This window comes from Tauraco erythrolophus, chromosome 15 (assembly GCF_009769465.1).
Source record: "Tauraco erythrolophus isolate bTauEry1 chromosome 15, bTauEry1.pri, whole genome shotgun sequence".
NCBI classification, from domain to species: domain Eukaryota; kingdom Metazoa; phylum Chordata; class Aves; order Musophagiformes; family Musophagidae; genus Tauraco; species Tauraco erythrolophus.
In genome coordinates this window covers 1,715,805-1,734,819 of record NC_141479.1, presented here as the reverse complement: position 1 = coordinate 1,734,819, position 19,015 = coordinate 1,715,805, and the positions used below count along the sequence as shown (strand labels likewise).

Sequence of the window (19,015 nt, the reverse complement as noted above, 5' to 3'; positions counted from 1 at the left end):
GAGGTGAGCCCCGCCATGTCCACCCTCACGTGGCAGTGCGAGGTGTCACTCTTATCTGCTCCGTTCAGCCAAATTTCCGGCAATGGCAGAAAACAGGGGAAGAGTCTGGGGAAAGTCTGAGAGCTGAGGACTCAAACATTCTGTCCTTTTAAACTGAGTGTCCCCCAGGCCCTGTGACTCGCTGGACTCTGATTTTTAATCCAAATAAACTGGCGCGTGGCTGTGTTGAGCTGGGGACTTCCTCCTGTCATGGCACAGCTGAATCCTGTCCCTTCCGTGCACCTTGTTGGGGACGTGCCAGCGCAGGGGGCCTTTTGTGGCCAGTGAAATCCTAATCTCAAGAATCCCATGTAAAAGGCCGTTCCCACCCATGTGTCCCAGGGGTGTGGGCTGAGGCTCCCCGGGGTGGGAGTCGGTGTCACGGAGCTGAAATTGAAGCCTGTAGGTTTGGAAGTAGGTGTTGTTGGGGAGAGCGTGAGTTCCCAAAGGGCGTCTGCCCGGTGCCAGCCTCTGGAGCACGACAGAGTCTCCTTGCAGCAAGCAAAGCCGCTTCTCCAAGTGGACCTGGAGGGCTTACCTCCGAGGCTGCATGAGCTTTCTCCATCTGCTGGCATCCTTCCCCTTTGCAGCTGTACCAGGACATTGAGCAGAGCGATCCTGGTGTCTCATCCCTGCCCAGAGCAGAGTGATCCTGGTGTCTCATCCCTGCCCAGAGCAGAGTGATCCTAGTTTCTCATCCCTGCCCAGAGCAGAGTGATCCTGGTTTCTGATCCCTGCCCAGAGCAGAGTGATCCTGGTTTCTCATCCCTGCCCAGAGCAGCTGTGACGGGCCTGCCTGGTGCCCGCTGGCCCCGTGCGGGGTGGCGGAGGAGCTGCTCCCCGACGGTTTGCGCTTTTAAGGGCGACGATTGTTTACATGGCCCCGTGCCCGCAGCCGCTGCTCGCTCCAGTTTGTGCAATAAGCCGCTTCCCTCGCTGCCGCCGCCGGTGCTGCCCCGCGGCTCCTGGTGCTGTGGTCCCCGGTTCTGCGTGGCTCCGGAGCTGCCTTCTGGTTGCAGAGAGCCCTTCCACCTCGCGTCAGGCCTTTCTGCTGCCCGTTCGTTCTCTGTTACAATAAAAGTCGAGCTGGAGCACAGCGCTGCCTTCTCTCCTTCTCCTTCCCTCCGCGTCCAGCTGCGGGGCGCTGCGGACGGGCAAGGGATGCGCTTCAAGAAGGGGCCGCGTGTTCCCGGGGGGATGAGCATCGCTTCCCGCTCCCGAGATGCGGGCAGGGCCGGCGGGGCGGGCCGGGGGGGCGGACTACAAGCCCCGGCGTGCAGCGGGCAGGGCGGTGCCGGCGCTGCGCCGCCGCCGAGCCCAGCCGGGGCCGGGGCCGGGACGGAGCCGGCTCCCACCGCCCGGTGAGTGGGGCCGGGGTACCCGCGGGTACCCGCGGAGGGGGGGGCCCAAGGGCCCGCTGGGGCAGCGTCGCGTCCCCCGGGGCATCCCCTGCCAGGGCGGGGTGACCGGTACCGGCTCCGGGCCCCGCTTCTCCCGGGCGGGCGGCGCCGCCGGGGCCCGCGCGGGTCCGTGGCTCCGTCGAGTGACCCTCGGAGAAGCGCCTGCTCTCAAAGCCTCTGGTTGTCACCGGCTTGGTGGCTTTGCCAGGGGTGAGAGGACAGCCGGGCACCCTGCAGCATCCTGCGGGCACCCTGCAGCATCCGGGCAGGGGCACCCACCGGCCTGGGGACCTGGGCGCCCACCCCTGGGGCAGAGGGCTGCCTTTCTTCTTCCCCTTCGCAGACCTGCGGGGTTTTTCCCTTTCCCCAGAATCCTTGGAAGAGGATTCGTAGCGTGAGCGTGGGGGTTTAAATAGCCGGGAAGCAAAGGATGGGCTGGGTAGGAAGAGTCCCTGGAGAAATCATCTAGGAAAAAGAGATTTCCCTTGGAAGGAGATTTCCCTTGGTCCTCTCGAAGCCCTGCCGGGTTGTGAGGGTTCATCTCCCTCAGCTGAGCCAATAACTGGGATCAGATCGGGGTTGTCCAACCCCCGGGGGTTTGGAACTGGAAACACCAGGTCTTCACGTCCAAAAGCTTCCGAGATGTCTCGTGCTGGTGATCACCCTGGATCGCACTGGAAGGGGCCAGACCTGCTTTTCCTGGTGACACGGTGTGTCTGCTGCTTGCGCGGGTCAATCAGTCAGAGCCCAGCCTTGATCTTTACCCAGGAGCACGTGCGTGGTGGCTCTTGCAGAGCTTGCAGGAATTGGGGTTGGAAGTCAGGAAGCGAGGCGTGACGCTGGGTCTCGTGCCTGCAGAAAGGCGAGTCCTGCCGTGAGGCTGCAGCTCCCCAGCCCCGCGGCCGGGGCTCAGTTCCCCCATCCGACGGCAGCGGTGCCCTCACCCTCGATCCAGGGAACGAGAGGTGAGTTCCACTGCTGTATCTCTGCTGGCATGAGGACACCCGCGTGCTGTGACCCCCCAGCTGAGACTAGGGAAATCATTTCCTCTCTGCTGCTGTCTGCTGCCCAGGTCGTCCCTTGTCAACGTACCTTAATTAACACTTTCCGTGTCGTTCTTCATCCCTTTCCAGGAGCAGTGAAGTGCCTGACCCCCACGCTGCTGCAGTCCCAGCCTGCCCGTTCACTGCCCTCCTTGCCCGATGGAGCCAGCGCTGGCAGAGGACCCCCCTCGAGGTGGCCAGTTGAGCCCGGTGCAGGAGCACTAGTGAGACGTGGTCGGTGGCCTGTGCCACCCTAGGAGGAACGATGGCTCAGGGCACCGGGAGCATCAACAGCGACTACAAGGATTGGGAGTGGAGCGACGATGCTGGGGAACGGGCCAGGCTCCTGCAGAGCCCCAGCGTGGAGACGGTGCCAAAGAGCGGAGAGAGCCAAGGAGATGGTCTGGGGGCCACGTCGGCTTTGGGGGCCGTCTTCATTGTGGTCAACGCTGCCCTCGGGGCTGGGCTGCTCAACTTCCCCGCTGCCTTCAGCATGGCTGGCGGCGTGGCCGCGGGCATCGCGCTGCAGATGGTGAGAGGATGAAGAAGGGACGGTCCTTTGTCCCACTTTGGGAGGGGGTGGGGGGGGAAACGTAGAGCCCCAAAAGGGGCTTGGGGAGGACCTAGCTCCTGCAAAGAAGCCCTGTTGGGTGTGGTGCCCCAGAGATGCTCAGTGTATTCAGGGGTGGCTGCCTGGGGTGGCTTTGGGGACCTCATCATGCTGTTGCCTCAGTGTCCCCTCCCTGTCTCTTCCGTACCCCAGTGCATGTTGATCTTCATCATCGGAGGCTTGGTCATCCTGGCGTACTGCTCGCAGGCCAGCAATGAGCGGACCTACCAGGAGGTTGTGTGGGCCGTCTGCGGGAAGGTGCCTGGCGTGCTGTGCGAGGTGGCCATCGCCGTCTACACCTTTGGCACCTGCATCGCTTTCCTCATCATCATCGGAGACCAGGAGGACAAGAGTAAGTGTGTCCCACAGCGGGAAAAAAATAACCAGGTCCTGTCCCTTCAGCTGGAAGGGGACAACCTGACCACCCCAGTTTGTCCCCACAGTCATTGCTGCTCTGGTGACGGAGCCTGAGGAATCTGGGAGCAGCCGCTGGTACATGGACCGCAAGTTCACCATCAGCATCACCGCCTTCCTCCTCATCCTGCCCCTTTCCATCCCCAAGGAGATCGGCTTCCAAAAATACGCCAGGTGGGTGGGGAGAGCCCTCCGGGGCTGGGAGCTGGGAGAAGAACAGCCAGCACCCACCTAAGCACTGTCCCAGGGGACAAGGAGTGGAAACGCCATGATTCTAGTGCCATATCTGCCCACTTGCCCCTGAGGGGTTGGACATCTCCTCATCTGCCTTTGCATGCCTCAGTTTCCCCATCTGGGAAGCAGAGGAGCTGCTGAACACTGTGCAGTCACAGTGTCATGCTCCGGGGCTTGTGTCCCTCCCTTCTGCTTGCTGGAGGAAGCAGCGAGAGCTGCTTACAACTGCGTTGTCCCCTGTCTTTGGAGTTGGCCATCCAGCAGAGAGGAGAGCCAGTGAGGGTCCCCGGGCCGGGTGGTCTGCAGGCCAGCCCTGCTCCACCAAGCATCTTAGTGTAACCTGGCTGCTGGAGCTGGACCAGGGCTACTGAGGAGTGGCACTTCTTTAACACTCGCCTCTTTCTCCTGCCCAAAACCCAGCCCATCCCCTTGCTGGCTGGTCTGCTGTTCACAGTGGCATGAGACAGCCCCGAGCGCAGCAGGGTTGCGTTGGCATCTGCTCTGGGGACAGTGGGTGACAGTGCCTGGTGTATTCCTATGGGAAGGGAGAGCAGGAGTGGTCCTGATGGGAAGGACTGGGGGCTCCTGGGCTGTGCAGGGAGGAAGATGAGGCTGGGAGGAGACCCTCCACAGAGCGAGGAGGCACCACGCTGACAGTCTCCTGTCCCCTCTTGCAGCTCCCTGAGTGTGATTGGCACCTGGTACGTCACGGCAGTCATCATCATCAAGTATATCTGGCCCGACAAGGAGCTGGTGCCTGTGGAGATCCCCACCAGGTGAGTGCAAGAGACACGATGCTGATGGTGTCATAGTCCTCAATTTTGGCGGGTTCTGCTCGGTGAAAGGCCCTGGTCTTCAGGGAGCGCCAGGTCCCAGGAAAACCTCACTCTATGCAAAGGGATCGTCCGGGCGGAGGGACATGGTAACAGCAGGGGAGGGAGCCCATCACTGAGCACCCTCAGCTCATCCTCCCCCAGGGTGCTGGGTGGGGGTACGGGGGGACCTGGTCTGACCGGTGGGTGTTTCTCTCCCACCAGCCCCTCCACCTGGATGGCCGTCTTCAATGCCATGCCCACCATCTGCTTTGGGTTCCAGGTAAGGGCCGGAGCCCGGTGCTCCCCTTCTCACCCTGCACCCACCTAAGCTGGGGACCGGTGTGGTCCCAGGATGCTCCCCTGGGTGTTCAGCCAAAACCCTCCCCGTGTGCTCACTGCGTGGCTTTGCAAGGGGGCTGAAGCCAATTGGACATCTCACCACCCCTGGATGGAGACAAATCCATATTACCCCACCTGGGAAGTCCGGGGCAGCCTGTCCCTCCCTTTTCTTTTCCAGCAACAAACTGGGGGGGATCACAGTATCACGACAAACCCAGGGATATCATGCGTGGGATCCCGCGTGGTTCCCCTGGCTCTGGCTCAGCCCATCACGTGTCCCCGCTCTCTCTCCGTGTCCCTGGCAGTGCCACGTGAGCAGCGTGCCCGTCTTTAACAGCATGAAGGAGCCGGAGGTGAAGACCTGGGGAGCGGTGGTGACGGCGGCCATGGTGATCGCTCTCTTCGTCTACACGGGCACTGGTGAGCGAGGGATGCTGTGTGAGTGCGGCACGGTCCTCGGAGGGGCTGCGAGCTTCTGGAGGGCAGGGACCCTCTGGTCAGCAGAGGGATAGAGCAGGAAGGGAGGGGAGTCCATCTAACCCGCTCTGTGGTGTGTCCTGTGCCATATCCATCCGCGTCTGGTCCCTCAACCGCTCGTGCAGGATGCTCGTCCCTGTCCCCCACTGACTGCTCTCTTCCTGGCAGGTGTCTGCGGCTTCCTGACCTTCGGGGCTGGCGTGGAGCAGGACGTCTTGCTGTCCTACCCCTCCAACGACATCCCTGTTGCCCTCGCCCGGGCCTTCATCATCCTCTGCGTGCTGACGTCCTACCCCATCCTGCACTTCTGTGGGCGGTGAGTGCTGGGAGGAGTCAGGGGCTGGTGTGGGCAGGAGGAGCGGTGCAAGGAAACCCCCCTGCCCTGGGTCTGTGCCTGCAGGGCTGTCTTGGAGGGTCTCTGGCTCCGCTACACTGGGGTGACGGTGGAGGAGGACGTGGTTCGGGAGCGGAGGAGGCGTCTGCTTCAGACCATCAGCTGGTTCCTCCTGACCCTCCTCCTGGCGCTTTCATCCCTGACATCGGCAAAGTCATCTCTGTCATCGGGGGCTTGGCCGCCTGCTTCATCTTCGTCTTCCCAGGTAGGGCATCTCGGGATGCTCAGGGGCTGGCAGAGGTCTCTTGGCCACGTATCTTGAAGGGGTTGAGGTTGGGGTGGGGACGCAGGAACCAGGAGGTCTTTCGAGAACGACAGAAGTGTGGCATGAGGGCGGTCAGCAGCCCAACTGTTTTGACTGGACTCTGCTCTGTAATGGGGAGTGCGGCTCCCTGGTTTGTGGGGTGTCTGCTCAGTCTCCAGAGGACAGTCCTCATCTGGGTTTAATATGGCTTTTCCCCCTTTCAGGGCTCTGCCTGATTCAAGCCAAGCTCTCCGAGATCCAAGAAACCAGGGCAATCAGGTAACCGAAACTCCCCCCTTTCCCTGTGGATACTGGGGTGAAGGTCTCCGCTAAATGCACCCTGTCCTCCTGCATCCACAGCTGGTGGGCCCAGGTCAGCTACGGGGTGTTCATGGTCACCCTCGGAGCCTTCATCTTTGGACAGACGACTGCCAACGCCATCTTCGTGGATCTCACGGCCTGACTCCTCCTCCAGGCTGGGCCACGCTGCTGCTGCGGGGATGCTGGTTTCCCCCAGGACCAAAGGGAAGCGGAGAGAAAACATGTTGGGAAGATCCATTGTAATCTGGGGCTTGGCTGAAAGAGCCGTGCGGTGGTTTGTATCTCGTTGTCTTAGTGCACCAGGCAGCCAGGTTCCTCCTCTCAGCCCTGACTCCCTGGGGAAGCCAGAGCATCACTACAAGAGGACCTGTAGTTCAGGTCAGGCCCTTTCTACCCCTCTGGGTAGACATCACTACCTTGGACACCACCATGGGGTCGTGGTTGGGATTTGTGAAGGTGTGCTGCTCTCAGCCGTGTACCTCTGTGCTGGTGGAGCTCCTCTCCACAGCTTCAACTCCTCCTTGTCCAAACGGTGGGAGACGGCATGTCTTGCATAAAGGGAACTGGTCATCCCGTTTATTGGACAGGGCGACATCGCCGTAGTCCTCCTCTGTGTCAGTGTTTAGTTTGGTTTGAACTGGGCTTTCCCCTGGCTCGTCTCACTGGTCTCCTGCCCTTACTCCTACATCTCCCTCCACCTGGGCTGCACTTTCTGTTACAAAGTGGGACCGTCACCTTCAGCCTGATGTTTTTTTGGAGGATCAGGACAAGCCCGCGGTAGGGACATGCCGGTGCAATGTTTCCCCTGCCAGGGGTTGCTCACTCGCTAGAGAAGGTGCTGTGGCTGCATCGACCTACTGGAGACACTACGCTAGAGCAAAGCTCTTCTCCAGATTTCCTGTCCTCTTCTCCCGGGGGGCATCCAGGGAAAGGGACTGGGTCAGATGTAGGTTTTAAGGGATGCTTTGGGGATAAAGCAGTCATTATTAATCTATTTTATATGGTTCCCTTGATCATTTACACTCTCTGTGGCTGGTGTTGCTCTGGGCTGTCCCTGCATCACCTGTCTGGATGACAGTTTCACATCTGCTTTTGCTGGGTCAAACAGTTCCCCCAGCTGCAGATTTGGTTGAAGGGGTTAAACCTCAACAGCAAACTGTTCTTGTTCAGTCTTTGAGTTCTTTTGTTCCTTGTTTGGCTTCTAAAACCCCAGGGGAGAGGGGAATTCACGTGTATCTATGGCTGCCTCTGTGATGACGGTCCAGCCCAGCTTGGAGCATCTCCTGCATCTTCTGGAAGCAGCCCAGGCTGCCGTGGTGGGAAGGTGAACCATGGCACGCTTCTGTGCTTCTCACCATGGCTCTCTCCCTCTGTGACCAGCGGTGGTGGGTGGGAGGACAGCACGTGGGTGCTTCCCCAACATGGAAATGTTTGATCTCTCCCTACTAATGCTTGCTGCCTGTGAATGCGGACCTCCTCGCCGCTCCTCGCAACAAGATGGGGAGACCCACATGGAGAAGGAGGAGGAAAGCCCCCAAGCACAGTGTGAATGTTTTGCGGGACCCTGTGAAGGCACGTGTCCCTCCTGCCTCCCCCAAGGTACCTCCGACCTCCGTGCCCTCAACTTTTGACAAAACCAGGGTCCAGCAAACCCCCCATTCATATGGCACTGGCTGCCTCCTGAGCCCCTCTGCCGGGCTCCTGCCTGAGAGCCAGTCCTGGGGCTTGGAGGACCCGTTGGCATGAAGAACAGGGTGCCCACCCTGATACCACCCAGCCCTGCAGACGGCTCCTCCTGGACATGGGGAGCACAGAGGCACCTCCCATGGAGCCCAGCAGGGACCGGGATGCTCAAGGCTCAGCAGATGCCAACGCCGAGATGCCTTTCAGTGCCCGTCGCCCGTCAAGATGGAGAGGGGTTTGGTACCCGGTGGCTTTTGTGGCTTTGGCTTTCCGGAAGGTGAGGTCCCACGGCGGAAGTGGAGGCAGAGATGGTGTCCCATGTCTTCGGTTGGCACCTGGGGAGCTGCTGGGCTCCCTCAGTCCCTGCGGGGAGTTGGGAGCAGCGGGGTACGGAGGTGCTGTGGCCTTACCCCTCCCGCCTTTACAGACACCGGCGTTTTAAAATGTCTTTTCTACGCGCGGAAAAGCACGAGGAGGGACCTCGGCTCAATAAAGTGACGTTGTGGCGCGTGTGCCAGGCGGGCACGAGGTGGTGTCCGTGGGGCTGGGCGAGGGAGATGCCCGAGGGCGGGATGCGGGGTGAAGCCATGTTCGGAACAGCAGAGCGGCGCTCCGGGGCGTACCACCGCGCTGCGGGGGGGGGGGGACATGAAGTAACGGGGTGACGGGCAGCGCTCCGGGCCGTACCACCGCGCTGCGGGGGGGGGGACATGAAGTGACGGGCAGCGCTCCGGGCCGTACCACCGCGCTGCGGGGGGGGGGACATGAAGTAACGGGGTGACGGGCAGCGCTCCGGGCCGTACCACCGCGCTGCGGGGGGGGGACATGAAGTAACGGGGTGACGGGCAGCGCTCCGGGCCGTACCACCGCGCTGCGGGGGGGGGACATGAAGTAACGGGGTGACGGGCAGCGCTCCGGGCCGTACCACCGCGCTGCGGGGGGGAGACATGAAGTAACGGGGTGACGGGCAGCGCTCCGGGCCGTACCACCGCGCTGCGGGGGGGGGACATGAAGTAACGGGGTGACGGGCAGCGCTCCGGGCCGTACCAAGGCAGCGCGGGGGGAGGCGCTCCCATGCCCCGGACCGTACCACCGCGCTCCGGTGGGGGGCGCGGTACGTGGGGCCGTACCACTGCCCGGGGGTAGCGGGGGCGGGGGGGGGAAGCGGCGAGGGGGCGGGACCAACCGCGTCACTCGGAGAGGGGAGCCCCCGCCCCCCCATGACTTCGCGCGCCCTTTGGCGCTCCCCGCCACTTCCCCTTCCCGCCCCGTCCCTGCGCAAGCCCTTCGCGCTGATTGGTCGGCCTTGCCAGCCACTGGTGCGCACGCGTGGATCCGGCGGCGTTGATTGGCCAAGATGGTAGGAAGGACTCGGGCCGCTCTCGGCCAATGGGCGCGGGGCGCTGGCTCGGCGCGGAGGGCCGGGGAAGGGCGGGGGGAGGACGGCAGGACGTCCCCTGGAGGTCGCGCGGCGCCGATTGGGCAGGCGGCCCTCGGCCTCGCGCTGCGATTGGCGGAGCGCCACGCCAGGGGGGCGGGACGCTCGGCGGGAGCCCCGCCCACCCGCGCCTCCGCTGCCCGCCCCCCCGCTGGCGTGCCGCGAGGGGACGGGGGAGGGGAAAGGCCGCGACGCGAGCGCGCGACCCCGTCCGCCATTTTGTAGCCGAACGGCGGAGACGAGAGGATAAAAGCGCGAGCGGCCGCGGCCCGGCGCCCTGCTTCGGCCTCCCCACACCCCCCTGAGGTGAGCGACGCCCGCTGCGCCCGGCGCGGCCCCGGCCGCCCCGCGAGTGGGCTGCGTGCGGCGGATACGGGAGCACCGGAGCCTGTGGGGCGGCGGGGGTCGCGGCCACGATCTGGTGGCGGGCGGCGGGGCAGGGCAGGACAGGACGCGGCAGGGGGTGGCGGGGCCGGCAGGGGGAGCCCGGCGGGCCCGTCGCTTCCGGGGTGCCTGTGGGGCAGCCCGCGGCCCGGCCTGCGCCGCTCCCCGGCCCGGGCGCCTTCGCCGCCGCCCGTTGTTTTTCAGCCGGCTTTCGGTCGTCAGGAGGAGCAGCCGAGCGAACTTGGAAGGGCTTTGCCCCGGTGGTGGCTCGGGGCGGGAGGCGCGAGTGTTCCCGGGGCGGGGAGGAAGGCTCCGGCAGCGGCGGGCTGCGCGGTGATCCTTTGGAAGGGGCACGGAAGTCTCCGGCGTTTGAGCTGTTTTCGTTTTGTCTTCCCCGTCTGCTTCTGTAGCCTCGGTCGCGACAGGCGGAGCTCTGAGAGACCCAGAAAGTGTCCGGCGCTGGGCCTGCTCCCCGCGCGGCTCGGGGGCCCCTCCAGGACATCGGCATTGTTGTGCCTCACCGCAGGGAAACAAGCAACCAGTGAGCTGTAGTAAATAATCCGGTGGCGTAACCTTCCTGCTGACCACCTGGAAGAAACGCTTCTCAGCGCTGTCCTCTAGTTTGGAACACGCTGCCCAGTAGAATGGACTTGCTCGTTTCGGAGCTAGCAGTAGCAACAGTTGGCTGTTTTGACAGCTGCCGTGTTGTTAGAAATAGCTCCTTTGCAGTAGTTCTACAACTTGGAGTAGCGCCGTGCTCTCGGTGTACTGTAAGGTTAGTGAGTGGCCACAGATTAATTTCAACAAACCACAAACAGTTTGGACTGTGTTTACAGCAGAAGTGAGATAATACTAAAAAATGCAAAGCCAGGCCCTTGGTCTGTTGGTACATCATGAGCTTAGGCTGTCCCGTTTCTGAACCCCACTTGTTGGAAGGAAGCACGGCGTCTGTTGTCAGTGGAGGATTTTTTTCTGAACAGGTAACAAAACAGGTGTGACACCTGGCAAGTCATTCTTAGTGCACACAACTTAAGTGTTTCCTGTTTCTAAGGTAACTGCGTTGGCATTGACTAAAATTATAGGTGTGGGTGAGGTGACTGACTGTCTTATAAACAGGAAACGAATTTAGTTGGTAATAGGGTTGTTTGTCCTTTCTAGACTTGTTATTGTCTTGGTTTTTCTGCTTTTTAAGTTTGCTGTTAACTGGTGATCGTATTGGGCTGGTGTCTCCAAACCAAACTCATAGCAAGCTTCCTATCTGCCTGCGTCCTCTTTAGAGAAACACCTCATCCTGTTTATCCTTCTAGTGTAGTGCTCCTAGATATTTAATTCATTTTAATTGATGCTGAAATGGTTACTGTTGGTGTTCGGTTGAGTAAGTGGAAGAGGAACTCTGCAGACATAACTTGGGAGAAGTGAACAGTGATGTTTTGTCACTCAGTGATGGGTCATCACTAAATCGTGTTGGGAATTCTTATCACTGAGAATTATGTTTGAGGACATCACTATTTTAGCCAGATTTCTCTTTTGTTCTATAACTATCCCTACTATGTAAATACTGCAGTTTTCTTTTGCCTTTTGAAACAGCATTTAACTGTTCTAAACCACTTTTTGGCCAGGAAAAGAGCACAAAGCCTTTGAGAACAGGTCCCTAAATTTCCCTGACTTCCCCCCAACAGAAATGTTATCTGGCAGTGTTTGGCTGAAGGGAAAGTAGGAAGTGAGAGTTTCTAGTTTTTTTTCTAAACAATCCTAGTTGAGATGTGAAAACGCCTGAAGCGGCCGTGTCATGATTGATGCATGCCTGATACGTGTGAGGTAGGTTCCAAACCTGAAACTTAACTACCCTTAATGTGTGGGAGCAAACGTATGTGCTTAGTGTGGCAGCTCTCTGTAAGCTAAAGTTGGCGTGTCTAATCAGCGTCGTGGCTCCCAGTGGACTGGAGTTGTCTGCAGTTTTCCAGTACATGGAGTGTTCAGATGGCTTTTCTACATGTAAACACCTAAATTTGAACTGGTTGAGCTAATCGGTGGCTTATTTTGCTGTTAATGCAACTTATGCTGTAAGGTTTTTTCCTCTCTGTAGATTTCAAAATGATAGACATCCTGAAATCTAGTTTAACTGTGGTAGAATTCCAAGTCTCCTTCCCTCCTTGGAGCACTTCTCATGGGGGGCTTCTGAGAGGTGAGCTGCTCTTCCATACGTTCTGTTTGTGCATGGGTTTGACAAGTGTGTAAGGGACCGTGTTCTGAAGAACAGGTTTAGCAGTGGCACTTTTAGCATGTTTTATATGATGTTTTTTTGACAGGAGTTTAGCACCTACTCAGCAAACATGTTGCTGTTTGTGTCACTCGAGCTGTTTTATCCTCCACATGCAGCACACATGGCCTAAAAATCCTTACAGCTTTTGAAACCCACTGGGAGAAGTTACGTACCTCTGCAAAATACTAAAACAATCCAAAGTTCGGCTTGAAGTAATTTTGAAATGACTCTTCATTGTAAGGCTGTTTCCAAGTTTGTGGAGGACTTCAGGTGGGTCATTTTCTGCAGCAAGGCTTAGTAACTCCTACTGATCTGCTTTCAGGTTAGCAGAGAGTGGTTTTTGTCAAACCCAACTGCTGGTTGCATATTGGCCCTTCCTAGTTTGTGATTTTTGGATTCTTGCCTAAAATTTTATCATATTTATGTTTTAATAACCCAACAGAACTCTGCTGTTGAAAATAATCTACTGAAATAGATGCCAAATGTTTTGCTGATGGCCTTTTGATTTCCTTAGGAAGTGTAGAGGCTACGTAATCGTGCAGATTTCAGTAAATATTTTCTGCCTTTTAAAATTCAGCTGTGTTGTGCCATATAAAATCATAATCTTTTAAGAGCTTCCGGGTCCTGTGTCCGATAGCTTAATCCATTACTGTATCATGGGAGCTGTCACTGAAAGTAGCTAATTTTGCCAGCAAATTTAAGGGTTTTTTGATAAACTGTTATGTCTGAGGCCTGAATTTTCTGAACCTGTAAAGACAGCAGGTTTGCTCCATGGACTGAAAGCTTCTTGAATTGTTGAGGCTGGTGTAGGGAGAGTCATTCCCACCAAGAATATATGCATCTAAAAATAAAGTCTGCTTTGCATAGCATTCATAGCTTGCTTAATCAGTGCTGTAGAAATTGAATTTTTAGCCTTGCCTTGAATGACCAGAGAGGCACCTGTGCACTCCTGCTCTCTGGGCAGGGCTCCCTTAATTACTCTGTTTTTTTTCTACACTACTGTAAGTTAGATTGCACCGTTTGAAACTTGGAAATGCTGTTAGCTTTGGTGGTGCTTGCGAGAGCCGTGGATCAGGATACATACTGTGCAATCCGTAGATTTAGAACATAAATAGGAGTTGCTTCCTTCAGCTATTGTGTTCTGTCCTTGAGTCGCCGTGTCTGCTCAGGCTCTTGTTCTGCTTCCTTGAAAGGGAAAATCCCATTTTGACTCCAACTGGTTTTCTCCGGTGGCACTACTAAATTTTACAGTTAGAAAGTGGCAAAGCTTGTTGTGCGTCGGTGCAATTAAGGCATGTTGGGATGGTCATCCCTGCTTTTCTTGGGAAATAAGTGATGCTAATGGGGGGTGGGATGGTCAGCCTCAGTGCTCTGCAGGGTGTTGTGTGGCAGCGGGGAGGGTCAGATTTACCACTGAGCCCAACTCTGGAGTTCCAATACCCAAAAGCTTGATTTTTGGGTGGAGTAGGTGTGATTGCTGTGCTGTTTGTATTGGTCTGAGCAACAATGCCTAGAGAAATGGGAGTTTTCTTCCTAGGGGCCTGAAAGGCAAAATCTGAACCTTCTGTTGTTGCCTTAAAATGACCAAGTTGTGGTTTGGGTCCTGATCTTGAGTCCTGAGTTCCACCAGCCCTGGAGTTCTTCGGGCTGGTTGCTGACATCCAGTGCTCCAATGGGGACTGAGTTCTCCTTGCTGGCTGCTTGCTGTGGCGTTTGTAGGTGTGAGTGCTGTGGTGTGGTAGTCAGTCTGCTTCATTTTCCACAAAGCTGCTTCAGAAGATTTTTGTTGCTCCAGTATGTTACACCTTGCCAGTAAGACCTTCTTGGAAAGCGTGTACTTGCCATGCCCAGTGCCACTTCCTGGATTATTCCAAAAGTGAAATTGAGTTATTGAAAAAAAACAAAACTAAAGCCAATCAGGTACTGTGCTACTGAGAAATATTCAACTTTTGTGCCTGTCCCCCTTCCTACAAAGCTGTTTCACAGTCCGTGGGCTTGTACACTTGTAGAGTTACAGCTCTTCAGACGTACAAAAAAGAACTGAAAGTTTTCTGTAATTCTTCCTGCTGCAGTTTTAAACACGCTCCGAAATTCTTTCATAACACAACTGCCTTGTCGTTGAAGAATGTTCTCAGTATTACAGCCTGAAAATGTCTTTTTCACAAGATGCAGGGTTATTTTTGTGTAGGATCTTGCATAGCTTCTAGGAGTATGCAGGGTGTCTGTGGCATAATGAAAGTCAGGAAGTCCATTGATGGTTTGACTTCCCTTACGAATAGTTTACCTACGTGTTTTATTTAATGTAACAAACTTTTCCCAAAGAGCAGAATGACCTTCATCTCCTGTGCTGGGATTTGTTGCTCCTGATGCTTTTGGTGTCTGTGGAGGACAAAGAATAAGTTTCCCTTCCAGATGTTGCATGTAAACTTGCTAGTCCTTCCGAGAGGTGTCTTGCTGCCTCTGCCACTGAGATGATCACCTGTATGGTGGGATAAAACATAGGCAGATGTTAAATAAGCCGGAGTTTTAGGTGTAAGTGGGTGAAAACTTCTGTGTAAAGGGAGAGAGGGAAAGATTTTTTTCTAGTTCTGCCCAGCACAGCCTTTTCAGCTTGTTTCTGTGCTGTTTAATTCTTGCAGGAGGATGGCCAGCGGTCCAGCCTCTCTGAACTGGCTTGCCCGAAGCGTTACGAGTGCCAAGTTAACACATCACCTGTGGCATCCATCTCAGTGATGAGGCAGAAATCGTGTGCTGGTGGTTTTGGTCATATAGCCAAGACAGTAAAGCGATATTTGTTTTTTATTATTCTGAAAAAGGCTTCTTCAGACTCTTGGCACAAAGCCTGGCGACCTTTGTGTTTTGATCAAGTAGAGCTTCAAAACAGCGACTCGCCGGCTTCGTTCCACCTCTGATAAATTACGGTGCTGTTTCTCGGAGCAGTTTACAGCTTCCTTTGAGACTCCCCAGACTGTTGGTTATGTAGGACTTGCTTTCGGGTGCAATTTTATCACATTGGCAATCTGTAATTTAACAGACGAGGTGTCAAGTGCCAAGTTTTTGCGTTGTCATAGAAATTTATTAAGCTGGCAAGCTGGGCTGTTGTAGCTTGCTGGAAAGCCGTTTCAGTACAAGCCAAATGTTGGGGTTAGTTTATTGCAGTGCTTTGTGTGTGTTGCTCATTCACAATTGCTTGTTTTGGTGTGTACAGTGGAGTGCAATACCACTTTGATGGTAGTGAGGCAAAATATTGCAGAGATGGTTAAAAAGCACGTTATTTTATTTTTTTTAGAAACTTGTGATTGATGCTTTGAATGATTCTGACCTCTGAATGTAGCTGTGCGGTATCTGATTCGTTATACATCTCATTTTCTTGTTTCTCACCGTGCTGAAAGGATAGTCATTCTTCTGACGGAGCTGTTTGGCTCTTTCAGACTGGCAAAATGCAGAATTGAGTAAGTGCGGTCGGGCAGTGTGGAAACAACTAAGCTTGTGTTGTGAAAACTTAATAGTTCTTCTCTTTCCTTGTGGACATAGTTATGTCAAAGGGTTTACGTAAGTTAAGCTATCAAACATGTCTGTACTATCAATTTCTGTGTTAAACTTTATTTTTCTTGTTTGCCAAGCTAGCTTGTAAACAAAAATATAGAAGAAAAAGCTCTGAGGCATAATACTGAATTCTTCTAGGACTTAACTTTCCACCCTGTAGTGTTCTGGTGGAAGAGGAAACACAGACAAACCACTAACTGTTTTTAACACCATATAAACAGCTTGAAGATTTTTAAGTTCAAACAAAAAAACCCGAAAACCTACTTTAAATTGGCTGGTTCCATGACAATTTAACAGCAGCGCCTAGAATGTAACTGTGAAGTTGCTACAGAAGTTAAATCTAATGCACTATTGTCTTTCAGGTGCCATGTTTCAGAACGGAGGAAGACAACTGAGAAAGAAGAGCTGAAGAAAGGAACACAGAACGAGATACAGGCTAATTGGGGGAAAAAAAATTAACCTGTCTCTGAGGTGACTAAAGGGGAATAATGGTGATTTTGCGCCGGGCTCGGCCGCCTGCTTCCGCCCCAACCAGCAATGAATCTTGACTCGCTCTCGCTGGCCTTGTCTCAAATCAGCTACCTGGTGGACAATTTAACCAAGAAAAACTACCGAGCCAGCCAGCAGGAAATACAGCACGTAAGTAAACTAAGGATGCTGCAAAAGAAACTTTGGAAAGAGAAAATGGGCGTATGGAATGGAATTTCTCCTCCCATCTGAATTGCGCTCTGCAGTGCTCTCGTGCACGTTACTCCGTACTGTTTTCTGCGCTGAGAATCGCAGCTCACGTCTCTGATACTCCTGTTGGTTTCATCCGTCGGGTCATGGAATACGGCAGCTCGGAGCTGAGACCAGTATTAACTTTGTAGCTGAATATTGGGATTAGCTGCTGCTCTTGCAGCATGGTACACAAAGCTTTCCAAACTCCTTCAGGTTAAATCTTCCAACTTTTGGGTGTTCCGTAGGACATTGTTGGTTGGGAGAGGGAAGAGAACGTATACGTTTACTGCTCAGAGTTGTTGCACTGAAAGTATGAGTACATAGTTACTTATATCCAAATGCCTTCCTTGGGTAGAAGCCTTTTTTCTCCTCTTTTGCTGAAGTGTGATTTAGTGACGAAGCCAAGCCGGCTTTCTTGGCCCTGGGTTTTCAGAAGGCAGGCAGAGCAACTGTAGATTGAAACCCAAATATCTAAGATCTGGGCAAGAATTCTGGTTTAACTGACCCTTTTAAAAATAGCTCTGACTAGCAGGATGGACTGATAAGCGTTATGCACAGAGGAGTGCTTAGAAGGAAGTGAACGTTACTGAGCCAGTTTTAGAAACTGGTTTAGTTCAGTTCCCAACAGACAGCTGGGCCAGTTCATTTTGTTTTTTACACTGCTGCAGTCCTGCAGTGATTTGAATCAGATTAGGAGGCCAGAGGGCTTAAGCATAGCGAGTTTCTGGTAACAGCTGACTTTAAAAGTGCATTCATTACTTATCTTGAGGTGAGAGGGTGTGATTTCAGCAGTATTCACGGCTTAAAATGATCTCTTAAGCCATGGAGATGGAATACGCTCCTTGTAACTTGTAAAGTTTCCATGCTTTTGCAAGTTCAGTGCTTGCACCTGAGATCACGCTGTCCTTTCCGTCGGTATTGGTTTCAACAGACCATTTTTGCAGCGAGGTGTGACTGAGGTATGACTTGCAGATCTGTCATGAGCACTTACGTAAAGGATAATAAATGTGTCTTTGATTTGGGAGAAGATAGGGCTGATCCACCGTTCAGGTGGAATAGAGATCTCTCAAACGGGGACAGAGTGTTCTTGCACGGCAGGCCTCTTCGGCTCGCTGTGGTGAGAGGCTGGAACCTGCTCGGTGGAAATGGTTTGCTTATAGGACAGATCTAGGATCTAGGCTAAGCTCCTAAAATCTCCATGATCCCTTGTCTTTTTCTTAAACTTCCTGATAACACTTTACTTTTGTGGCTGCTGGTAGTTTTTCCTTAGATAGCTGAAGAGATCCCTGCATGCTTTAACTCTGGCTCACAGTGCACTACTTGGTGTAAATTTTTGGCATAACTCAATTTTACAAAGCTTACATCTATGCATATGGAGTATGTGGAAAATCATCCTTGGAGCTGTTCTTGTCACAACTGACCAAAATGACACTTGCATTTAAATACGTCGCTCACAAGCACAACGGTGGCAAAGCTTGAACTAATTTCTGCTTACACATGCTTTCAGGAGTCATGTAGCATAGGTCATGCTTTAAGATTGCTTTAAAAAGTAGAATGTGTTAAACACCTTCTATACGTTTATCAGAGACCTAAATTCTGAAGAATAGCTTCCTCTGAAGTGAGTTTTTTGCAGTCTCCTTTTCCTGAAGTAGGGGTAAGGAGAGCCTGGTTGGAGAGGAGGGAAGGGCTTTGCGCAGAGATTCGTCTAGGAAAGCAAATCTTTCTGGATTTGGAAAAGTGGAGTTATTTTTGATCTAACCCTGTATTTGCCTAAACAAAATCCAACTACTCTCTGTATGATAAAGCCAAATATGGGTGACTCAGACTTTGTACTGAGTCATAGACTGGTTGAGGTTGGTAGGGACTTCTGGTCCAAGGTCCTACTCAGAGTCACCTAGAGCCAGTTATCCAGGAATATGTCCAGACAGCTTTTGAGTACCTGCGTGGATGCAGACTCCACAGCCTCTCTGGGCAGCTTGTGCTAGTGCTTGGTCTCCCTCATGGTAAAAAAGTCATCTGTCTTTACAGATAACTTTGATTGGGTACGCTATCGTGTGCATGTCCAAGAAGAACTTGAGAAGGGATGGTGGGGAGGTGGGGGAAGGGCTCTTTACATTAGTGATGGGTGATAGGATAAGAGGAAATGGGTATAAGATTAGTCAGGGGAGATTCAGGTTGGATGTTAGGAAGTATTTCTTCTCTGAAAGGGTTGTCAGCCACTGGAATAGGCTGCCCAGGGAGGTGGTTGAGTCCCTATCCCTGGATATGTTTAAGAAAAGGGTGGATGATCTACTTAGGGATATGGTTTAATGGGCGATTAGGGACAGTTGGACTGGATGATCTCTAAGGTCTTTTCCAACCTATGAAATCTATGAAGGCTGCCACTACGGAGGTTTCTTTCAGCTCTTTCTGCAGGAAAACTAGCAATTCTCATTCCCTGTTTCCTGGAAGAGCTTTTATGTGAATGTAGTTAGAGTTGAAAGATACTGCACTGGACTTCAAGCCTTCTCTTGCCCTCCTCCCCATATGTTAAATTTTCAAATTATGAAGCTTGTGAAGTTACTTTTATGCAAGGAAGCAATCTAATTCTGATGCAGAGGGATTGTGTTGATGGCTTTATGTACAGTTTTCTCCTGCATCCATCTGCTTTG

At 54.0% G+C, this 19,015-nt stretch overlaps 2 protein-coding genes across 7 annotated transcripts in view; both read left to right on the top strand.

Moving 5' to 3' along the window:
- Positions 1–2,747: 2,747 nt before the first annotated feature.
- SLC38A7 (solute carrier family 38 member 7) lies at positions 2,748–6,472 on the top strand. Its single transcript, XM_009981793.2, is given in 11 exon segments — positions 2,748–3,014; positions 3,246–3,444; positions 3,536–3,680; positions 4,418–4,516; positions 4,778–4,835; positions 5,200–5,314; positions 5,540–5,687; positions 5,772–5,893; positions 5,896–5,970; positions 6,234–6,288; positions 6,370–6,472. Coding segments are annotated over 11 exon segments (1,386 nt in total).
- A 3,870-nt stretch (positions 6,473–10,342) lies between these two features.
- CNOT1 (CCR4-NOT transcription complex subunit 1) overlaps positions 10,343–19,015 on the top strand; it is a 59,336-nt gene continuing 50,663 nt past the window's right edge. For all 6 annotated transcript variants that reach the window (XM_086621208.1, XM_086621207.1, XM_086621210.1 and 3 more), the window contains exons 1-2: positions 10,343–10,610; positions 16,007–16,283. In XM_086621208.1, coding sequence (XP_086477334.1) covers positions 16,182–16,283 — 102 coding nt within the window. In that variant the 5' untranslated portion in view covers positions 10,343–10,610; positions 16,007–16,181. The remainder of the gene's footprint in view (positions 10,611–16,006; positions 16,284–19,015) is intronic.